The sequence below is a fragment of the Salvelinus sp. IW2-2015 genome, linkage group LG18 (assembly GCF_002910315.2).
Source record: "Salvelinus sp. IW2-2015 linkage group LG18, ASM291031v2, whole genome shotgun sequence".
NCBI classification, from domain to species: domain Eukaryota; kingdom Metazoa; phylum Chordata; class Actinopteri; order Salmoniformes; family Salmonidae; genus Salvelinus; species Salvelinus sp. IW2-2015.
In genome coordinates this window covers 22,910,399-22,929,921 of record NC_036858.1, presented here as the reverse complement: position 1 = coordinate 22,929,921, position 19,523 = coordinate 22,910,399, and the positions used below count along the sequence as shown (strand labels likewise).

The window sequence follows — 19,523 nt, the reverse complement described above, 5'->3', positions numbered from 1 at the left end:
GTGTGTGTGTGTGTGTGTGTGTGTGTGTGTGTGTGTGTGTGTGTGTGTGTGTGTGTGTGTGTGTGTGTGTGTGTGTGTGTGTGTGTGTGTTGTGTGTGTGTGTGTCCGCTCCGTGTGTGTGTGTGTGTGTGTTTACAGTATAAGGCTAGTAACAAACTAATCATGCTTCCCCTCTCTTGCTCTTGCTCTCTCTTTCTCTCTCTCTGTTAGATGAGTTTGTAGTTTCTCCAGTGGAGGGAGAGCTGCGTGTGAGGAGAGATGTGGAGCTGGACAGAGAGACCACACCCTTCTACAACATCACTGTCATGGCCAAAGACCTTGGTAACCCACCACGCAGTAGCATGGTATGTTCATACACATGTTCACAGAAACACACACACACACAGACATGCACTGATCCTGTGGTGCTTCCTGCTGACATGCTCAGACACTTATATGAACACAACACATGTGTGCGTCCACACACAAACACATACACACTAAGACCAAGTGTGACACTTTCCTGTGTCCTCTCCATCTCCCAGGTGGTGGTGGGTGTCCAAGTGCTGGACATCAATGACAACGACCCCATGCTGTTGAACCTGCCCCACAACACCAGTGTGAGAGAGGGGGCGTCCATCCACACCTTGGTGACAACGGTCCAAGCACGTGATATGGACAGTGGACGCAACGCCCTGCTCACCTACAACATCACTGCCGGAAACCACGATGGAGCTTTCTACATCAATGACACTGTGAGAGAGAGAGAGAGAGAGAGAGAGACAGAGAGAGAGAGAGGGAGGAAGGAAGAGGGAGGGAGGGAGTAAAAGGGGCAGAAAGGATAGAGAAGTGAGAAGAAGGGCTTGTTCTGAAAATGTAGACAAAATAAATTGATAAAAAGTCAGGAGCTAGGTTTCCATCCAATTGGTGACAGATTTTCATACGAATATTCTAAAATCCCCATCAAGAAAATATGCAAATTTTCCCACCAGTGGTTTCCACCAAGCGGAAATGTTGCGGATAAAAATCAGCGTGTGATAACATAGTGCACACAAAATGTTATTTTTCACTTAAGTTTTCATGTGCCAAATAAAAATAGAAAGTTTGATGTGTTTCCATCATATTTTGGGGTGGCAGGTAACCTAGTGGTTAGAGCGTTGGGCCAGTAACCAAAAGGTTGCTAGATAAAATCCCCGAGCTGACAAGTTAAAAGTCTGTCGTTCAGCCCCTGAACAAGGCAGTTAACCCACTGTTCCTAGGCCGTCATTTTAAATAATAATTTGTTCTTAACTGATTTGCCTACTTAAATAAAGGATAAAAAAAAGAACAATAGTTTTGTCGCAAAAACTGTTGAATTAAATAGCAAATGTGCCTACTCTGGTCTTGGCACGTGCGCTCTAGCCAACAGCTCGCAGATACAGTGCAGGTAGGCTGTGTGGGTTGACTAGTCTACATGATGAGATTATTATGGAAAAGAGCGAGAATATGTTGATTTGTCAAATGTCAGTCAAGCATCAATCATCATGTCACCAGAATAAGACTCAATATTTATTGTAAAGGGCATCACCGTGCACTTTCACCACTCTGTGAAGTTCATCATAATTTATTTCATCTGTAGCCTAATAAACTGCATGATTTCTCAGAATTTACTTCGATTTGGTGGTTATTATATTAATACTTGTGCATAAAGGCGTTTCCACCGGCATTTTTCGCATATTTAATTTTACCGACATAAAAAGATGCCACCATGTCGAACAAACAAATTATCTGTCGCCATATATTAAATTGTACCAAACTTCCTTTTTCCATCTCCGCTGTCYTGATTTTTTTAAATGTACGGTATGACTTAAAAAATCACATAAAAACTGTGGATGGAAACGTGGTTATAGAGAGTCATTGAAAAGGGAAGGATATGGTATAATTGATAAGTCAGGTCTATCCTCCATCTTGTGCGCAATCACCCCCCCCCCCATGGTCTCTCTATCCCCCTTTCAGACAGGGATGGTGCAGGTGAACAGGCCTCTGGACAGAGAAAGGGTGGGGGAGTACAGACTGACCATCACCGTTAAAGACAACCCTGAGAATCCCCGCATCGCTCGCCGGGTACTGCTCCACACACACACGCACACACGCACACACACACACACACACTCTCACACTCACTCACTCTCAAATAAGTCTCAAATAAGGACTGATACTGGACCACTCAGGAACCACTCAACACCTCTTCGAAAGCCATTCTGGTGTGTTTTTGGCATTAACATTTGTGGAAATGTCCCGCTGAAAAATAAACTCTTATCCCAGGGTGAGGTTCTCAGAAGACTGAGGCGGGTTTTCCTCCAACTTTTTACCTGGGCTTTGCTCTTTTCAGTTTTAGTTTGACCCTGACAAACTTCCCAGGCCCTGCCGTTGACAAGCATACCCATAACATGATGCTGCCGCCACAATACTTAAATACAAAGAGTTTCACTCAGTGCTGTGTTGTATTGGATTTGACCCAAACCTGTCGTTTTTAATTTAGGTCAAAAAGTGTATTTCTTTGCCGTGTTGTCTTGCAGTGTCGCTAAACGGCCTTGCTGCAAACAATGGATGACTTGGAGTGAATTTTTAACACAGTCTTCCTTCTTTACACTTTATCATACAGGCCAGTAATGTGGATTGAATGCAATGTTGTTGATCCTCTGTATTTTCCAGTATTGTGATATGGATTTTTGTCCATATTGCCCAGCTCTACATAGATGGCATTATTCAATGGCACACATGTGCCTCTCAAATATTGCATGGAATGACAGCTATTTGCTTTTTTATTGAGAACATTTCTCACCTTGTTCCCTGCCCCTCCATCCTATCCTACCCCATTCACCCCTCCCTCCCCAATCCATCACTCTCTCCCTCCGTCCATCCCTTTCTCTAGGACTCAGACATGCTGGTGATCGCAGTTCTGGATGATAATGACAACAGGCCCATATTCACACAGACCAGCTACCGGGCTGAGATCTCTGAGAACTCCCCCTCAGGTACCAACCTCACTGATGTGTTTTTCTGACTTTCTTTCTGTATCTGTCACCCGGTGCGTTTTGTTGGCTGGCGGGGGAACTGTCTTGACTGTCTGGCTAGCTTGCTGGAGAGCTACAGGGCTGGCTGAGATTTTGTGTCACTGATCTAAAAACATTACCCCATAATGTCAAAGTGGAATTTTGTTTTTAGATTTTTTTACAGGAGAGATTTCATCATGAGTCTAGCATACGGGGTACGTGAGAGACATACAAGGGTCAAGGCAGCAGCAAAGATTCCACATGAGCCTTTGCGCTAGTCAAATTGTGCACAGCTCCCGAGGAGGAGACAGTGCCAGGTGTCCAGGTGCATAAAGAACAGAACCCAAGACACCTATGTCACCTGCAAGCAATGTTTTTGTGGGAAGTGTGTCAAGCAAAGGAAAGTGGCAAAGATGTGTCGACTGCTAGGACAAGGGCTAACCGCTAAATGAAATCCAACGGATGACATTGCGTGAAAACGCAGACCGTGTAAGCATGAGCAGACAATAATTGACTATTTTTGACTGTTGTAATATCGACACATTTATTGTAATGCCATTATTGATTTGTGCTGATTTTCACTATTTATCAAGCACACTTGACGCATAAAATTATTTTAGGTTACTGTTTCCCTCATTTGACTGTGTTTGCTGACTATATTTCTTTGTGGTTGGGGAATAAAACAAACAAACATATATATATATATATATATATATATATATATATATATATAGTACCAGTCAAAGGTTTGGACACTCCTACTCTCATTCAAGGGTTTTTCTTTATTTTTACTATTTTCTACATTGAGTAGTAATGGTGAGGACATCAAAACTATTAAATAACATATATGGAATCAGGTAGGGCTCCTGAGTGGCACAGCGGTCTAAGGCACTACATCTCAGTGCTAGAGGTGTCACTACAGACCATGGTTTGATTCCAGGCTATATCACAACCGGCCGTGGTAGGGAGTCCCATACTGCGGTGCACAATTGGCCCAGCGTCATCCAGGTTAAGGTTTGATCGGGGTAGGCTGTCATTGTAAATAAGAATTTGTTGCCTAGTTAAAGAAAGGTTAAGTAAACAAAAGTGTTAAATATATTTTAGATTCAAAATAATTATGGACTGTCGTTTCTCTTTGCTTATTTGAGCTGCTCTCGCCATAATATGGACTTGGTATTTTACCAAATAGGGCTGTCTTCTGTCTACCACCCCTACTTTGTCACAACACAACTGATTGGCTCAAACGCATTAAGAAGGAAAGACATTTTTAACAAGGCACACCTGTTAATTCAAATGCATGCCATGAAGTTGGTTGAGAGAATGCCAAGAGTATGCAAAGCTGTCATCAAGGCAAAGGGTGGCTACTTTGAAGAATTTCAAATATAAATTATATTTTGATTTGTTTAATACTTTTTTGATTTACTTTTTTTTTACTACATGATTCCATATGTGTTATTTCATAGTTTAGAAAACAGTAAAACAAAGAAAAACCCTTGAATGAGTTGGTGTGTCCAAACTTTTGACTGGTACTGTATATATATATTTATATATAATTCCACAAATTCAATTTACTGAACAGTTGAATTGGTTTTATTTTTATATAGCCTACAGTAACAAACTAATGAAAATGCTATGTTATTATTTTAAATAAATAAAACATCTTATTCCAATGTTACCTCAAGAACACAAACAGATATTCGAGCATGATTTTCGAGCATGTTTTGAAACATATTAATTACACTTTTAAAATGTTGCAGTCAGAATGACTGCTCGTTAGCTTGAAGGGTGGTCTCTCGAGGCCCAGCGGTTCTAGTTTTAAACAGCATGATCATTACAGAGGTGCACCTTGTGCTGGGGACAATAAGAGGCCACTCTAAAATGCCACAGATTTCTCAAGTTTTGAAGTAGCGTGCAATTGGCATACTGACCACAGGAATGTCCACCAGAGTTGCCAGATAATTTAATGTTAATTTCTCTACCATAAGCCGCCTCCAACGTAGTTTTAGAGAATTTGGCAGTACGTCCAACTGGCCTCACAACAGCAAACCACGTTTAACCATGTCAGCACAGGACCTCCACATCCGGCTTCTTCACCTGCAGAATTGTCTGAGACCAGCCATCCAGACAGCTGATGAAACTGTGGGTTTCCACAACCAAATAATTTTTGCACAAACTGTCAGATACCATCTCAAGGAAACTCATCTGTGTGCTCGTCATCCTCACCAGGGTCTTGATCTGACTGCAGTTCGGCATCGTAACCATCTTCAGTGGGCAAATGCTCACCTTCAATGGCCACTGGCATGAGGGGAGAAGTGTGCTCTTCACAGATGAATCCCGGTTTCAACTGTACCGGGCAGATGGCAGACAACGTGTATGGCGTTGTGTGGGCAAGGAAGTCTGCTGATGTCAATTTTGTGAACAGAGTGCCCCATGGTGTAGGTGGGGTTATGGTATGGGCATTACTGGAAGCTGAAAATGTCCCAGTTCTTCCATGGCCTGCACACTCACCAGACATGTCACCCATTGAGCATGTCCGGGATGCTCAGGATCGCTGTGCACGACCACTTGTTGCAGTTCCCACCCATGTCCAGCAACTTCGCACAGCCATTGAAAATGAGTGGGACAACATTCCACAGGCCACAATCAGCCTGATTAACTCTATGCAAAGGAAATGTGTCGCGCTGCAAGTCGCAAATGGTAGTCACACCAGATACTGACTGGTTTTCTGGTCCAATTTTTCGGACCTTCCTCTGACACCGCCTGGTATAGAGGTCCTGGATGGCAGGGAGCTCAACCCCAGTGATGTACTTGGCTGTCCGCACCACACTCTGTAGTGCTTTGCGCTCAAGGGCGGTGTCTTTGCCATATGAAGCGGTGATGAAGCCTGTGAAGATGCTCTCGATTGTGCAGCTGTAGAACCTTTTGATTATCCGAGGGCCCCTTGCCAAATCTTTTCAGCCTCCTGAGTGGGAAAAAGCACCAGCCGTGCTTTCTTCACAACTGTGTGGGTGTGTGGGGACCATGTTAGGCCCTTAGTGATGTGGATGCCAAGGAACATAAAGCTCTCGACCCACTCTGCAACAGCAACTCTCCCCTCTTTCTCCTATAGTCCACGATCAGCTCCTTGGTCTTACTGACGTTGAGGGAGAGGTTGTTGCTCTGGCACCACACTGCTGAGTATTTGACCTCCTCACTGTAGGCTGACTCATCACCGTTGGTGATCAGGTCTACCACCGTTGTGTCGTCAGCAAACATGATGATAGTTTTGGAGTCGTGGATGAATGCAGTCATGTGTAAACAGGGAGTACAGGAGGGAACTATGCACACACCCCTGAGGGGCCCCCGTGTTGAGTGTCAGCATGGAGGAGGTGTTGTTGCCTAACCCTCATCACCTGGGGCTGGCCCATCATGAAGTCCAGGATCCAGTTGCAGGGTCCCTAACTTGGTGATGATCTTACAGGGGATTATTTTGTTGAACGCTGAGCTGTAGTCTATGAACAGCATTCTAAGCAGTTATTTCCCCTCTTGTCCAGTTGGGAGAGGGCAGTGGGAAGTGCAACTGATATTGTGTCGTCTTTGGATCTGTTCTGGTGTTATACAGCCCTTCAAAGCACTTCATAATTACAGATGTGAGTGCTACAGGGCGATAGACATTTAGGCAGGTTACCTTGGAGCTCTTGGGAACAGTGACAATGGTGGTCACCTTGAAACATGTTGGGATTACAGACTGGGATAAGGATAAATTGATTGAAAATGTCTGTGAAGACTCTTACCAGGTAGTCTGCGCATGCTATGATAACGTGCTCTGGTCTTCCATCTGGCCCAGCGGCCTTGTGATTGTTACTGTTGCATGGACTCACTCCGTGTGCAATAATAGTGGTGAACATGACTTGAATGACAACCCCATCTCTGTACCTAGGGCTGTTACGGTGACCGTATTACCGCCACACCAGCGGTCACAAGTCATGACGGCAATCAAATTCCACGTGACCATTTAGTCATGGTAATTAGGTTTCTCCAAGGTCTGATGCTGCTGATGGTCATTAGCCTATAATGTGAAGAATCTGATCTGTTGCGTCAGCCTCATTGCTTAAAAATGTTCGTTTTTTTATTCTAGTGGTTTTATTAATTTGGGATCTAACACATCCCACAACTGTCCCAGACTATATTTGAAATATTTATTTCTCACACAGAATAGAATAGGTCAACTTTTGTACTATGGGGGATAGTAGTTTTACATAGGCTAGTGCTTTTTCTGTTCATTAGGCCTACTCATCTTGTTGGCTGACAAAAGTAAATGTGGACAGTTCTTCCAATATCTTCAATATGTGTCTCTGAATTGGATTAGGACTCCGTCTTCACTTGTAGCCTGTGAGAAAGACCCGATCAAGTGATTGAGAGCCTTGTGAGTGAGAGGTGTTTCGAGCATGCAGCCGGGAGAAGGGAATTCAAATTCAGCCCAAGGGCACAACAGCTGCTGGCCGCAAAAGGAATGGATTTTTACGGGGCATTACAGCCACACAAAGGGGATGCCACCGAGAAATTCGAGGCATTATCAAGCGCTTGTCAAATTGTGAATGAGAGACTGATTAAGTGTTTACAGCCTGCGCAAAATACATAGCAGAGCTCATGCCTTTCATGCAACTTAAAAAAAAAAAGAATTGTTATGCAGCCTTAGAATGTATTAAAAATCTAAACATATAGCCCAACGTTTTTATCACAACTACAGTTATATAAATAACTCTAAATTAAGCATATAGGAGTACCTGTTTCTTTGTTAACCACTCAACATGTGTGCAATCCCTCTAATCATTTATCTATTTTATTCAGCTATGTTCAATTGTATTCTTCATACTATAAAATAATATAAAATAATGCCAGAGAATTCTAAGCAAATCTTGTCTGCTAAATGAACTAGTGTAGGCCAGAGCCATATGGCATAGCCAGATCAGGGCCTAATTTAACTCAGAGTATGCTATTCTGTTCTTCTGACATAGACTACATTTTCTTCATTTCATGTTTCATTAGACCGTCTAAAATAAATAATGGATTTATTGTGATAGTGTAGGCTATATTACATGGATTTATTATATATTTTTTAAAGTAGATTTTCCAAAGGTCTGCATCAGTGGATGGTAGGCTGCCAGGAGATGCTAAATGTGTTAATGTTAATAACCGGCAGTTATTTTCTTGACAGTCACCGGCTGACGAAATTTCACGATTCCATTTTTCAACAGCCCTATCTGTACCACACACTTTCAATTATCTGTAAGGTCCCTCAATCGATAAGTGAATTTCAAGTACAGATTCAACCACAAAGACCAAGGAGGTGTTCTAATGCCTCGCAAAGAAGAGTACCTATTGGTAGATGGGGGACAATAAAAAAAGCAGACACTGAATATCCCTTTGAGCTTTGTGAATTTATCAATTACGCTTTGGATGGTTTATCAATACACTCAGTCACTACAAATATACAGGCCTCCTTCCTAACTCAGTTGCTGGAAAGGGAAGAAACCTGTCACGAGAATTTGTAATTGAACAAAACTATGCTACATTTTATCTCTGGGACCCTCAGGATGACAAATCAGAGCAAGATTACTCAATGTAAGTACATTATTTAGCTTCAGAGGTGAATGTATCAAACCAGTTGCTGTGATAAAAGTATTTTGTTGTTGTGCTCTCTCCTCAAACAATAGCATGGTATTTTTTCACTGTAATAGCTACTGTAAAATGTACAGTGCAGTTAGAATAACAAGAATTTAAGCTTTCGGCCCATATAAGACATGTCTATGTCCTGGGAAATGTTCTTGTTACTTAAAGCGTCATGCTAATCACATTAGTGCACGATCGGGACACCGATCTCGTAGAGGTTAATAAATAAAAAGATTGTAGAATTTTTCTTTCACATTACAGAGTATTGTATGTGGAACGTTGACAAAAAATGACAATTAAATCAATTTGAATCCCACTTTGTAACATAACAATATGTGTCCAAAGTCAAGGGGTGTGAATACTTTCTGAAGGTACTGGATGTCTGTCTGGATGTCTGTCTGTCTCTCTCTCTGTCTGTGTGTTTCAATTGACAATGTTTATTTCCTCTGCTACCTCTATCCCTTGCGTGGCCCTCAAAACCTCCTATGCTTTTCTTGTCTTTATATCTGCTTTCGTCTATGCTTCGATGACTCATGCTTTTCTCTCTTCCCACTCTCTTCCAATCTCAATCTTTTCCTCTTTCATTCATCAATCATTCTTGCCCTTCCCTCCTCAACTCTTGTATTTAACTTTCCTCTCCCCATCTGCCATCCTACACATCACCCTTTCTCCCCCTATCCATTCCTCCATCCTCTCTCAGGCAGTGCTGTGTCAGTGTTGAATGGACCAGTGTTGGCTGAGGACAAAGACATTGGGCCCAACGCTGTGGTCAGGTACCGTCTGCTGGGAACAAGACTGGACCTCTTCACTGTGGACTCTGATACAGGTCTGACACACACACACACACACACACACACACACACACACACACACACACACACACACACACACACACACTCACACACACACACACACACATATATCATTAATCATAATTTTCAAGTCAAATCACATTTTATTTGTCACATTCTTCGTAGACAACAGGTGCAGATTAACAGTGAAATGCTTACTTCATCACCAATTATCCCACTGCCTGTACCTCTCCCCTGTTCCACCCTGCAGGTATAGTGCGTGTGCGACAGAAGGCTCTGTTGGACCGCGAGGCGTTTGTGGAGCCGCGGGTGGAGCTGCTCCTGGTGGGGGAGGATGTGGGAGGGCTCAACAGCAGCGTGCCCCTCACTGTGACAATCATGGACCAGAACGACAACCCTCCTGTCTTTAACCCCCCCAGCCTCACTGTGCACCTCCCTGAGAACAGCCCCACTGGTGAGTGTGTGTTGATGGGTGGGTGGATGGATGGTGGTGTGTGGAGCTGTGTTGGTTCTTCTATCCTTGTGGGGACCTAAAATCCTCCAAAGTCCCAACAAAGATAGCAAAACAAGAAAATGTCTCCCTCATGGGGACATTTCCCACGGATTATGGATTAGAGTTACAGGTTATGGTAAGGGTTAGGTTCAGGGTTAGGGGTTAGGGAAAATACGATTTTAAAAGGAAATACATTTAGGTCCCCACAAGGATAGAAGAACACAACATGTGTGTGTGTATGTGTGTCTGTGTGACTCTATGCATGCATTAATGCGTGTGTATGTACTCACTGTCAACTGCATTTATTTACAGCAAACTTAACATGTGTAAATATTTGTATGAACATAACAAGTTTGAACAACAGAGACATAAACTGAACAAGTTCACAGATTTGTGACTAACAGAAATTGAATAATGTGTCCCTGAACAAAGGGAGGGTCAAAAGTAAATCAAAAGTAAGAGTCGGTATCTGGTGTGGGCCACCAGCTGCATTAAGTACTGCAGTGCATCTCCTCCTCATGGACTGCACCAGATTTGCCAGTTCTTGCTGTGAGATGTTACCCCACTCTTCCACCAAGGCACCTGCAAGTTACCGGACATTTCTGGGGGGAATGCCCCTAGCCCTCACCCTCCAATCCAACAGGTCCCAGACGTGCTTAATGGGATTGAGATCGGGCTCTTCGCTGGCCATGGCAGAACACTGACATTCTTGTCTTGCAGGAAACCACGCACAGAATGAGAAGTATGGCTGGTGGCATTGTCATGCTGAGGGTCATGTCAGGATGAGCCTGCAGGAAGGGTACCACATGAGGGAGAAGGATGTCTTCCCTGTAACGCACAGCATTGAGATTTCCTGCAATGACAACAAGCTCAGTCCGATGATGCTGTGACACACCGCCCCAGACCATGATGGACCCTCCACCTCCAAATTGATCCCGCTCCAGAGTACAGGCCTCGGTGTAACGCTCATTCCTTCGTCGAAAAACGTGAATCCGACCATCACCCCTGGTGAGACAAAACAACGACTCGTCAGTGAAGAGCGCTTTGTTGTTGCCGGTGATGTCTGGTGAGGACCTGCCTTACAACAGGCCTACAAGCCCTCAGTCCAGCCTCTCTCAGCCTATTGCGGACAGTCTGAGCACTGATGGAGAGAATGTGCGTTCCTGGTGTAACTCGGACAGTTGTTATTGCCTTCCTGTACTTGTCACGCAGGTGTGATGTTCGGATGTACTGATCCTGTACAGGTGTTGTTATACATGGTCTGCCACTGCGAGGAAGATCGGCTGTCCGTCCTGTCTCCCTGTAGCGCTGTCTTAGGCATCTCACAGTACGGACATTGCAATTTATTGCCCTGGCCACATCTGCAGTCCTCATGCTTCCTTGCAGCATGCCTAAGGCACGTTCACACAGATGAGCAGGGACCCTGGGCATCTTTCTTTTGGTGTTTTTCAGAGTCAGTAGAAAGGCCTCTTTAGTGTCCTAAGTTTTCATGACTGTGACCTTATTTGCCTACCGTCTGTAAGCTGTTAGTGTCTTACCGACTGTTCCATAGGTGCATGTTCACTAATTGTTTATGGTTCATTGAACAAGCATGGGAAACAGTGTGTAAACCCGTTACAATGAAGATCTGTGAAGTTTTTGGGATTTTTATGAATGATCTTTGAAAGACTTGGTCCTGAAAAAGGGACTTTTCTTTTTTGCTGAGTTTAAAAATTACACTAATCATCCCAAATCACAGATACATAGACCTACCGGGATTTTCCATGCACCGGCAGAACAGAGCCGCTACCTCGAGTAAGATGAGGGTTTGGGGGTGTGTGTCTTTTTGTCAATAACAGCTGGTGTGCGATGTCTAATATTAAAGAAGTCTCGAGGTATTACTCACCTGAGGTAGAGTACCTTATGATAAGCTGTAGACCACACTATCTACCAGGAGAGTTCTCATCTGTATTATTCGTAGCCTTCTATTTACCACCACAAAACGAAGTTGGCACTAAAACCGCTCTCAACCAACTCTATAAGGCCATAAGCAAACAAGAAGATGCTCACCCAGAAGTTGCGCTCCTAGTGGCCGGAGATTTTAATGCAGGCAAACTTAAATCAGTTTTACCAAATTTTTACCAGCATGTCACATGTGCAACCAGGGGAAAAAAATCCTAGACCACCTTTACTCCACACACAGAGACGCATACAAAGCTCTCTTTCACCCTCCATTTGGCAAATCTGACCAAAATTCTATCCTCCTGATTCCTGCTTACAAGCAAAAACTAAAGCAGGAAGTAGCAGTGACTCGCTCAATACAGAAGTGGTCAGATGAAGCGTATGCTACTCTACAGAACAGTTTTGCTAGCACAGACTAGAATACAGTTGAAGTCAGATGTTTACATACACCTTAGCCAAATCAAATCAGTTTTTCACAATTCTTGACATTTAATTCTAGTAAAAATTCCCTGTTTTAGGTCAGTTAGGATCACCACTTTATTTTAAGAATGTGAAATGTCAGAATAATAATAGAGAGAATTATTTATTTCAGCTTTTATTTCTTTCATCACATTCCCAGTGAATCAGAAGGTTACATACACTCAATTAGTATTTGGTAGCATTACCTTTAAAATTGTTTAACTTGGGTCAAACGTTTGGGGTAGCATTCCACAAACTTCCCACAATAAGTTGTGTGAATTTTGGCCTATTCATCCTGACAGAGCTGGTGTAACTGAATCAGGTTTGTAGGCCTCCTTGCTCGCACACCGTTTTTCAGTTCTGCCCACACATTTTCTGTAGGGTTGAGGTCAGGGCTTTGTGATGGCCACTCCAATACCTTGACTTTGTTGTCCTTAAGCCATTTTGCCACAACTTTGAAAGTATGCTTTGGGTCATTGTCCATTTGGAAGACCCATTTGCCACCAAGCTTTAACTTCCTGACTGATGTCTTGAGATGTTGTGGGGCGGCAGGTAGCATAGTAGCATTGCCAGGTCGCAGTTGCAAATGAGAACTTGTTCTCAACTAGCCTACCTGGTTAAATAAAGGTGAAATAAAATAAAATAAAATAGTGGTTAGAGCATTGGACTAGTATCTGGAAGGTTGCAAGATTGAATCCCTGAGCTGACAAGGTAAAAATCTGTCGTTCTGCCCCTGAACAAGACAGTTAACCCACTGTTCCTAGGCCATCATTGAAAATAAGAATTTGTTCTTAAGTGACTTGCATAGTTAAATAAAGGTAAAATAAAAAAAGAAATGTTGCTTCAATATATCCACATAATTCTTATTTCTCATGATGCCATCTATTTTGTGAAGTGCACCAGCCCCTCCTTTAGCAAAGCACCCAGACAACATGATGCTGCCACCCCCGTGCTTCACGGTTGGGATGGTTTTCTTCAGCTTGCAAGCATCCCCCGTTTACCACCATACATAATGATGGTCATTATGGCCAAACCGTTCTATTTTTGTTTCATCAGAGCAGAGAATATTTCTCCAAAAAGTACAATCTTTGTCCCCATGTGCATTTGCAAACCGTAGTCTGGCTTTTTTATGGCGGTTTTGGAGCAGTGTCTTTTTCCTTGCTGAACGGCCTCTCGATATAGGACTCGTTTTACTGTGGATAGAGATGCTTTTGTACCTGTTTCCTTGATTTGCACTTTTCAATACGTTCATCTCTAGGAGACAGAACGCGCCTCCTTCCTGAGCGGTATGACGACTGCGTGGTCCCACTTGCGTACTATTTTAGTTTGAATTTTTATTTTTTTTACCCCTTTTTTCTCCCCAATTGGTAGTAGTTACAGTCTTGTCTCATCGCTACAACTCCCGTACGGACTCGGGAGAGGCAAAGGTCGAGAGCCATGCGTCCTCCGAAACAAAACCCAACCAAGCCGCACTGCTTCTTGACACAACGAACATCCAACCCGGAAGCCAGCCGCACCAATGTGTCGGAGAAAACACTGTGCACCTGGCGACCTGGTCAACGTGCACTGCGCCCGGCCCGCCACAGGAGTCACTAGTGCGCGACGAGACAAGGATATCCCTGCCGACCAACAAAACCTTTAAACAGGTCAACATTCACAAAGCCGCTGGGCCAGACGGATTACCAGGACGTGTACTCAAAGCATGCCTGGACCAACTGTCAAGTGTCTTCACTGACATTTTCAACCTCTCCCTGACCGAGTCTGTAATACCTACATGTTTCAAGCAGACCACCATAGTCCCTGTGCCCAAGTAAGCAAAGTTAACCTTCCTAAATAATTACCGCACCGTGGCACTCACGTCGGTAGCCATGAGGTGCTATGAAAGGCTGGTCATGGCTCACATCAACCGCATCCTCCCACCCTAGACCGACTCCAATTTGCATACCGCCTCAACAGATCCACAGATGACGCAATCTCAATCGCACTCCATACTTTCCTTTCTCACCTGGACAAAAGGAACACCTACAGTGGGGAGAACAAGTATTTGATACACTGCCGATTTTGCAGGTTTTCCTACTTACAAAACATGTAGAGGTCTGTAATTTTTATCATAGGTACACTTCAACTATGAGAGACGGAATCTAAAACAAAAATCCAGAAAATCACATTGTATGATTTTTTAATTAATTTGCATTTTATTGCATGACATAAGTATTTGATACATCAGAAAAGCAGAACTTAATATTTGGTACAGAAAAACCTTTGTTTTGCAATTACAGAGATCATACGTTTCCTGTAGTTCTTGACTAGGTTGCACACACTGCAGCAGGGATTTTGGCCCACTCCTCCCTACAATCTTCTCCAGATCCTTCAGGTTTCGGGGCTGTCGCTGGGCAATACGGACTTTCAGCTCCCTCCAAAGATTTTCTATTGGGTTCAGGTCTGGAGACTGGCTAGGCCACTCCAGGACCTTGAGATGCTTCTTACGGAGCCACTCCTTATTGCCATGGCTGTGTGTCGTCGTGTCGTTGTCATGCTGGAAGACCCAGCCACGACCCATCTTCAATGCTCTTACTGAGGGAAGGAGGTTGTTGGCCAAGACTCGCGATACATGGCCCATCCATCCTCCCCTCAATACGGTGCAGTCGTCCTGTCCCCCTTTGCAGAAAAGCATCCCAAAGAATGATGTTTCCACCTCCATGCTTCACGGTTGGGATGTGTTCTTGGGTTGTACTCATACTTTCTTTCCTCCAAACACGGCGAGTGGAGTTAGACCAAAAAGCTCTATTTTTGTCTCATCAGACCACATGACCTTCTCCCATTCCTCCTCTGGATCATCCAGATGGCATTGGCAAACTTCAGACGGGCCTGGACATGCACTGGCTTAAGCAGGGGGACCTTGCGTGCGCTTGCAGGATTTTAATCCATGACGGCGTAGTGTGTACTAATGTTTTCTTTGAGACTGTGGTCCCAGCTCTCCAGGTCATTGACCAGGTCCTGCCGTGTAGTTCTGGGCTGATCCTCACCTTCCTCATGATCATTGATGCCCCACGAGGTGAAATCTTGCATGGAGCCCCAGACCGAGGGTGATTGACCGTCATCTTAACTTCTTCCATTTTCTAATAATTGCGCCAACAGTTGTTTCCTTCTCACCAAGCTGCTTGCCTATTGTCCTGTAAGCCCATCCCAGCCTTGTGCAGGTCTACAATTTTATCCCTGATGTTCCTTACACAGCTCTCTGGTCTTGGCCATTGTGAGAGGTTGGAATCTGGTTTGACTGAGTGTGTGGACAGGTGTCTTTTATACAGGTAACGAGTTCAAACAGGTGCAGTTAATACAGGTAATGAGTGGAGAACAGGAGGGCTTCTTAAAGAAAAACTAACAGGTCTGTGAGAGCCGGAATTCTTACTGGTTGGTAGGTGATCAAATACTTATGTCATGCAATAAAATGCAAATTAATTATTTTAAAAATTCATACAATGTGATTTTCTGGATTTTTGTTTTAGATTCCGTTCTCACATTTGAAGTGTACCTATGATAAAAAATGACAGACCTCTACATGCTTTGTAAGTAGGAAAACCTGCAAAATCGGCAGTGTATCAAATACTTGTTCTCCCCACTGTATGTGAGAATGTTGTTCATTGACTACAGCTCAGCGTTCAACACCATAGTGTCCACGAAGCTCATCACTAAGCTAAGGACTCTTGGACCAAACACCCCCTCTGCCACTGGATCCTGGACTTCCTGACGGGCCACCCCCAGGTGTAAAGTAGGCAACAACACGTCTGCCATGCTTATCCTTAGTTACCCTCCGTATTCCTGTTCACCCACGACTGTTGTGGCTAAACACGACTCCAACACCATCATTAAGTTTGCTGATGACACAACAGTGGTAGGCCTGATCACCGACAATGATGATATGGGCTATAGGGAGGAGGTCAGAGAACTGGCATGTGTGGTCCAGGACAACAACCTCTTCCTCAATGTGAGCAAGACAAAGGCGCTGATCGTGGACTACAGGAAAAGGCGGACCGAACAGGCCCCCATTAACATCGACGGGGCTGAAGTGGAGCGGGTCGAGAGTTTCAAGTTCCTTGGTGTCCACATCACCAACAAACTATCATGGTCCAACAATACCAAGACAGTCGTGAAGAGGCACGAAAAAACCTTTTCTCCCTCAGGAGCCTGAAAAGATTTAGCATCGGTCCCCAGATCCTCAAAAGGTTCTACAGCTGCAACATCGAGAGTATCCGTGAAACGGTTGCATCACCGCGCCTGGTATGGCAACTGCTCGGCATCTGACCGTAAGGCGCTACAGAGGGTAATGCGAATGGCCCAGTACATTCCTGGGGCCAACCTTCCTCCCATCCAGAACATATATAAAAGGCTGTGTCAGAGGAAAGCCCATAAAATTGTCAGAGACTCCAGTCACCCAATGATAGACGTTTGCTCTGCTACCGCATGGCAAGCGGTACCGGAGCACCAAGTCTAGGACCAAAAGGCTCCTCAACAGCTTCTACCCCCAAGTCATAAGACTGCTGAACAATTCATAAAAATTGCCACCAGTTCATTTACATTGACCCCTCCTTTTTGTACCACTGCTGCTACTCGCTGTTTGTTTGTTACCTATGCATAGTCACTTCACCCCCACCTACATGTACAGATTACCTCAACTAGCCTGTACCCCCGCACACTGACTCGGTACCGGTGCCCCATGTATATAGCCACGTTATGTTATTCTTATTGTGTTACTTTTTATTATTACTTTTTATTTTAGTCTGCTTGGTAAATATTTTCTTCTTCTTGAACTGCACTGTTGGTTAACAGCATGTAAGTAAGCATTTCACGGTAAAGTCTACATTTGTTGTATTCGGCGCATGTGACAAATAAAGTTTGATTTAATACATCCACAAATACATACATTGCTAATTAGATTTTTTGACTTTTTAATGAATGATATATACCCATTGATTCTTGAGAATAAAACTTAGAAATGCCTCAGGCTTAGTTCAACTGTCGTACTCCATCAGAACGCAACATTTAAGCTTGTTTTACTCCATTTTTTGTAAATAAATACTGTATAGCCTCAAACTATACTTTTTATATCATGGATGGTAAATCCTTGCATCCATCGCTCTGTCTATGAATTTGAGAGTGGTTACATATCTCCAGCCCCAGCTGTGTATTGAAACAGTGGCGGAGTGCCGCTTTGTTATTTTTTGAGCTGCAAATTTCCCTTTTAAGCCTAGTCCTACACAAAAAAAATCTATTTAAATGGAGATTCTCCATTGAACATTCTTTTTAGTTRAGGCTTCTCTTGCCCCTTGTGTTCTATCCTAACCTCTGTGTCCTCTCTTCCTTCGTTTCTCTCTGTTCTAGGTGTGGTGGTGACCCAGCTGTCTGCCAGTGACGCTGATTCAGGCTCTAATGCCTGGCTGCTTTACCGCCTGGAGAGCGGTGCCCAGGACCGCTTCGTAGTTGACTCCCTCTCTGGTGCCGTCCTGGTGGGCAACGCCACCCTCGACCGCGAGGAGCGTGGCTCCTACCGCCTGGTTGTCGTGGCTACTGACCGTGGCACACCCTCATTGTCGGGCACGGCCACCCTGTCGGTCATCCTGGATGACGTCAACGACTCGCGACCACGTTTCCTGGAACCCGTGACAACTATTAACATAAACGAGTCTACACCGCCGGGCGAGGTGGTGGCAACGCTCGCTGCGAAGGACCCTGACCTACGACCCCGGCTGGAATATTACATAATCTCTGTGGAGGCGAAGGATGATGGAAATAACCCTGTTGTTGGGCTGCAAGAGTCATTCGGCATCGATTTCCACACGGGTTAGTATTCAACAGACACAGTCTATCATGTTTAGTATTGTATCTTTACTGAGTTGCCTGTCAGATTGTGTGGATGTTTTGTAAATATGTGTATACAGCATAGGCGCCTGAACAATGTCGCAAACGGAGCAGCTGCACTTTCAAAATAGGGGTGCAAACGTATGTTTTTGCACCCCCACTTTTTTTTCTCAGAAAAGTATCATGATCTAGGCAATTTGTCATTTTCAATGATAAGTAATGTTTTGAGCTAGTCTGTATTGAAATAGATAATTCCATTTTATATATTATATAATTAACAGATTGCGGTTGAGCTCACACAAAAAAAAAATAATGGAATTTGTGGCGCAGAGGTCTAAGGCACTGCATCTGAGTGCTAGAGGTGTCACTAAAGAGACTGGTTTGATTCCAGGCTGTATCACAACCAGCCGTGATTGGGAGTCCCATAGGGCGGAGCACAATTGGCCCAGTGTCGTCTGAGTTGGGGTTTGGCTGGGGTAGGCCGTCATTGTAAATAAGAATTTGTTCTTAACTGACTTGCCTAGTTAAATAAAAAATAAAATAAACATGTCCTGCGCACACAAGCTCCCATTAGGCCTACAGAAATACATCTAGCGGATGGGATAAACAGTTATGTTCCTTGCCAAATGATGACAGTTTTATCACAAATTCACAATGGCTAGTTTATTGAAGTAGGGAATTATGTGTTCCAACAATGAGCTGCAGTTTTGGAATAATTGCATCTGATGGATTTTCTTGCGAACTCCTAGTGCCATTTAGAATTGGTTAGCCTAGAGCTATGCTATAACCCCCCTAAACATAGACAGGTTCCACATTAAGCATATGCAAAAACGTTTGTTTGATAAAGACAAATAGCTAATTTTCATCAGAATCATTAAGCCTACTTACCAGATGTTGTGGCCGTAATTCATCACCATACAGTGTTCAATATGGAATTGTCCATTTAGAAAATTCCAAAGAACAGGCAGAATAAACTAAATCGAACGACTGTATATCGAGAAGAAGACAGATTTTGGTTTGTAACCCTGAAATATTTTATTTAAACTCACAAAATTCAGCCGCGTTTCAAGTGATCAGTCTTTGAAAATAACTGTTCCAGACGCGAGACGCATTGCGAACTTTTCTCATTTGGAAAAATATTCTGTTCAATTGTATTATGTTTTATACTATAAAATAGGTGTGTCTTGACTGTGATAAGGGTTTGGGCAATAAGAGCGTCTTGCTTGCTAAATTAACAAAACAAGGCTATGCCATTGTACAGCCATAGGCTTCTACAAGCAAGCGACACTGCTAAGG

At 43.7% G+C, this 19,523-nt stretch overlaps 1 protein-coding gene across 1 annotated transcript in view; it reads left to right on the top strand.

Moving 5' to 3' along the window:
- Nucleotides 1-216: 216 nt before the first annotated feature.
- Nucleotides 217-19,523, top strand: part of LOC111977695 (cadherin-23-like) — a 99,079-nt gene continuing 79,772 nt past the window's right edge. The window contains 7 exon segments of the mRNA XM_024007244.3: nt 217-344; nt 525-734; nt 1,975-2,082; nt 2,894-2,996; nt 9,367-9,492; nt 9,729-9,932; nt 17,751-18,209. Of these exon segments, the coding sequence (XP_023863012.2) occupies nt 306-344; nt 525-734; nt 1,975-2,082; nt 2,894-2,996; nt 9,367-9,492; nt 9,729-9,932; nt 17,751-18,209 (1,249 nt within the window). The 5' untranslated portion in view covers nt 217-305.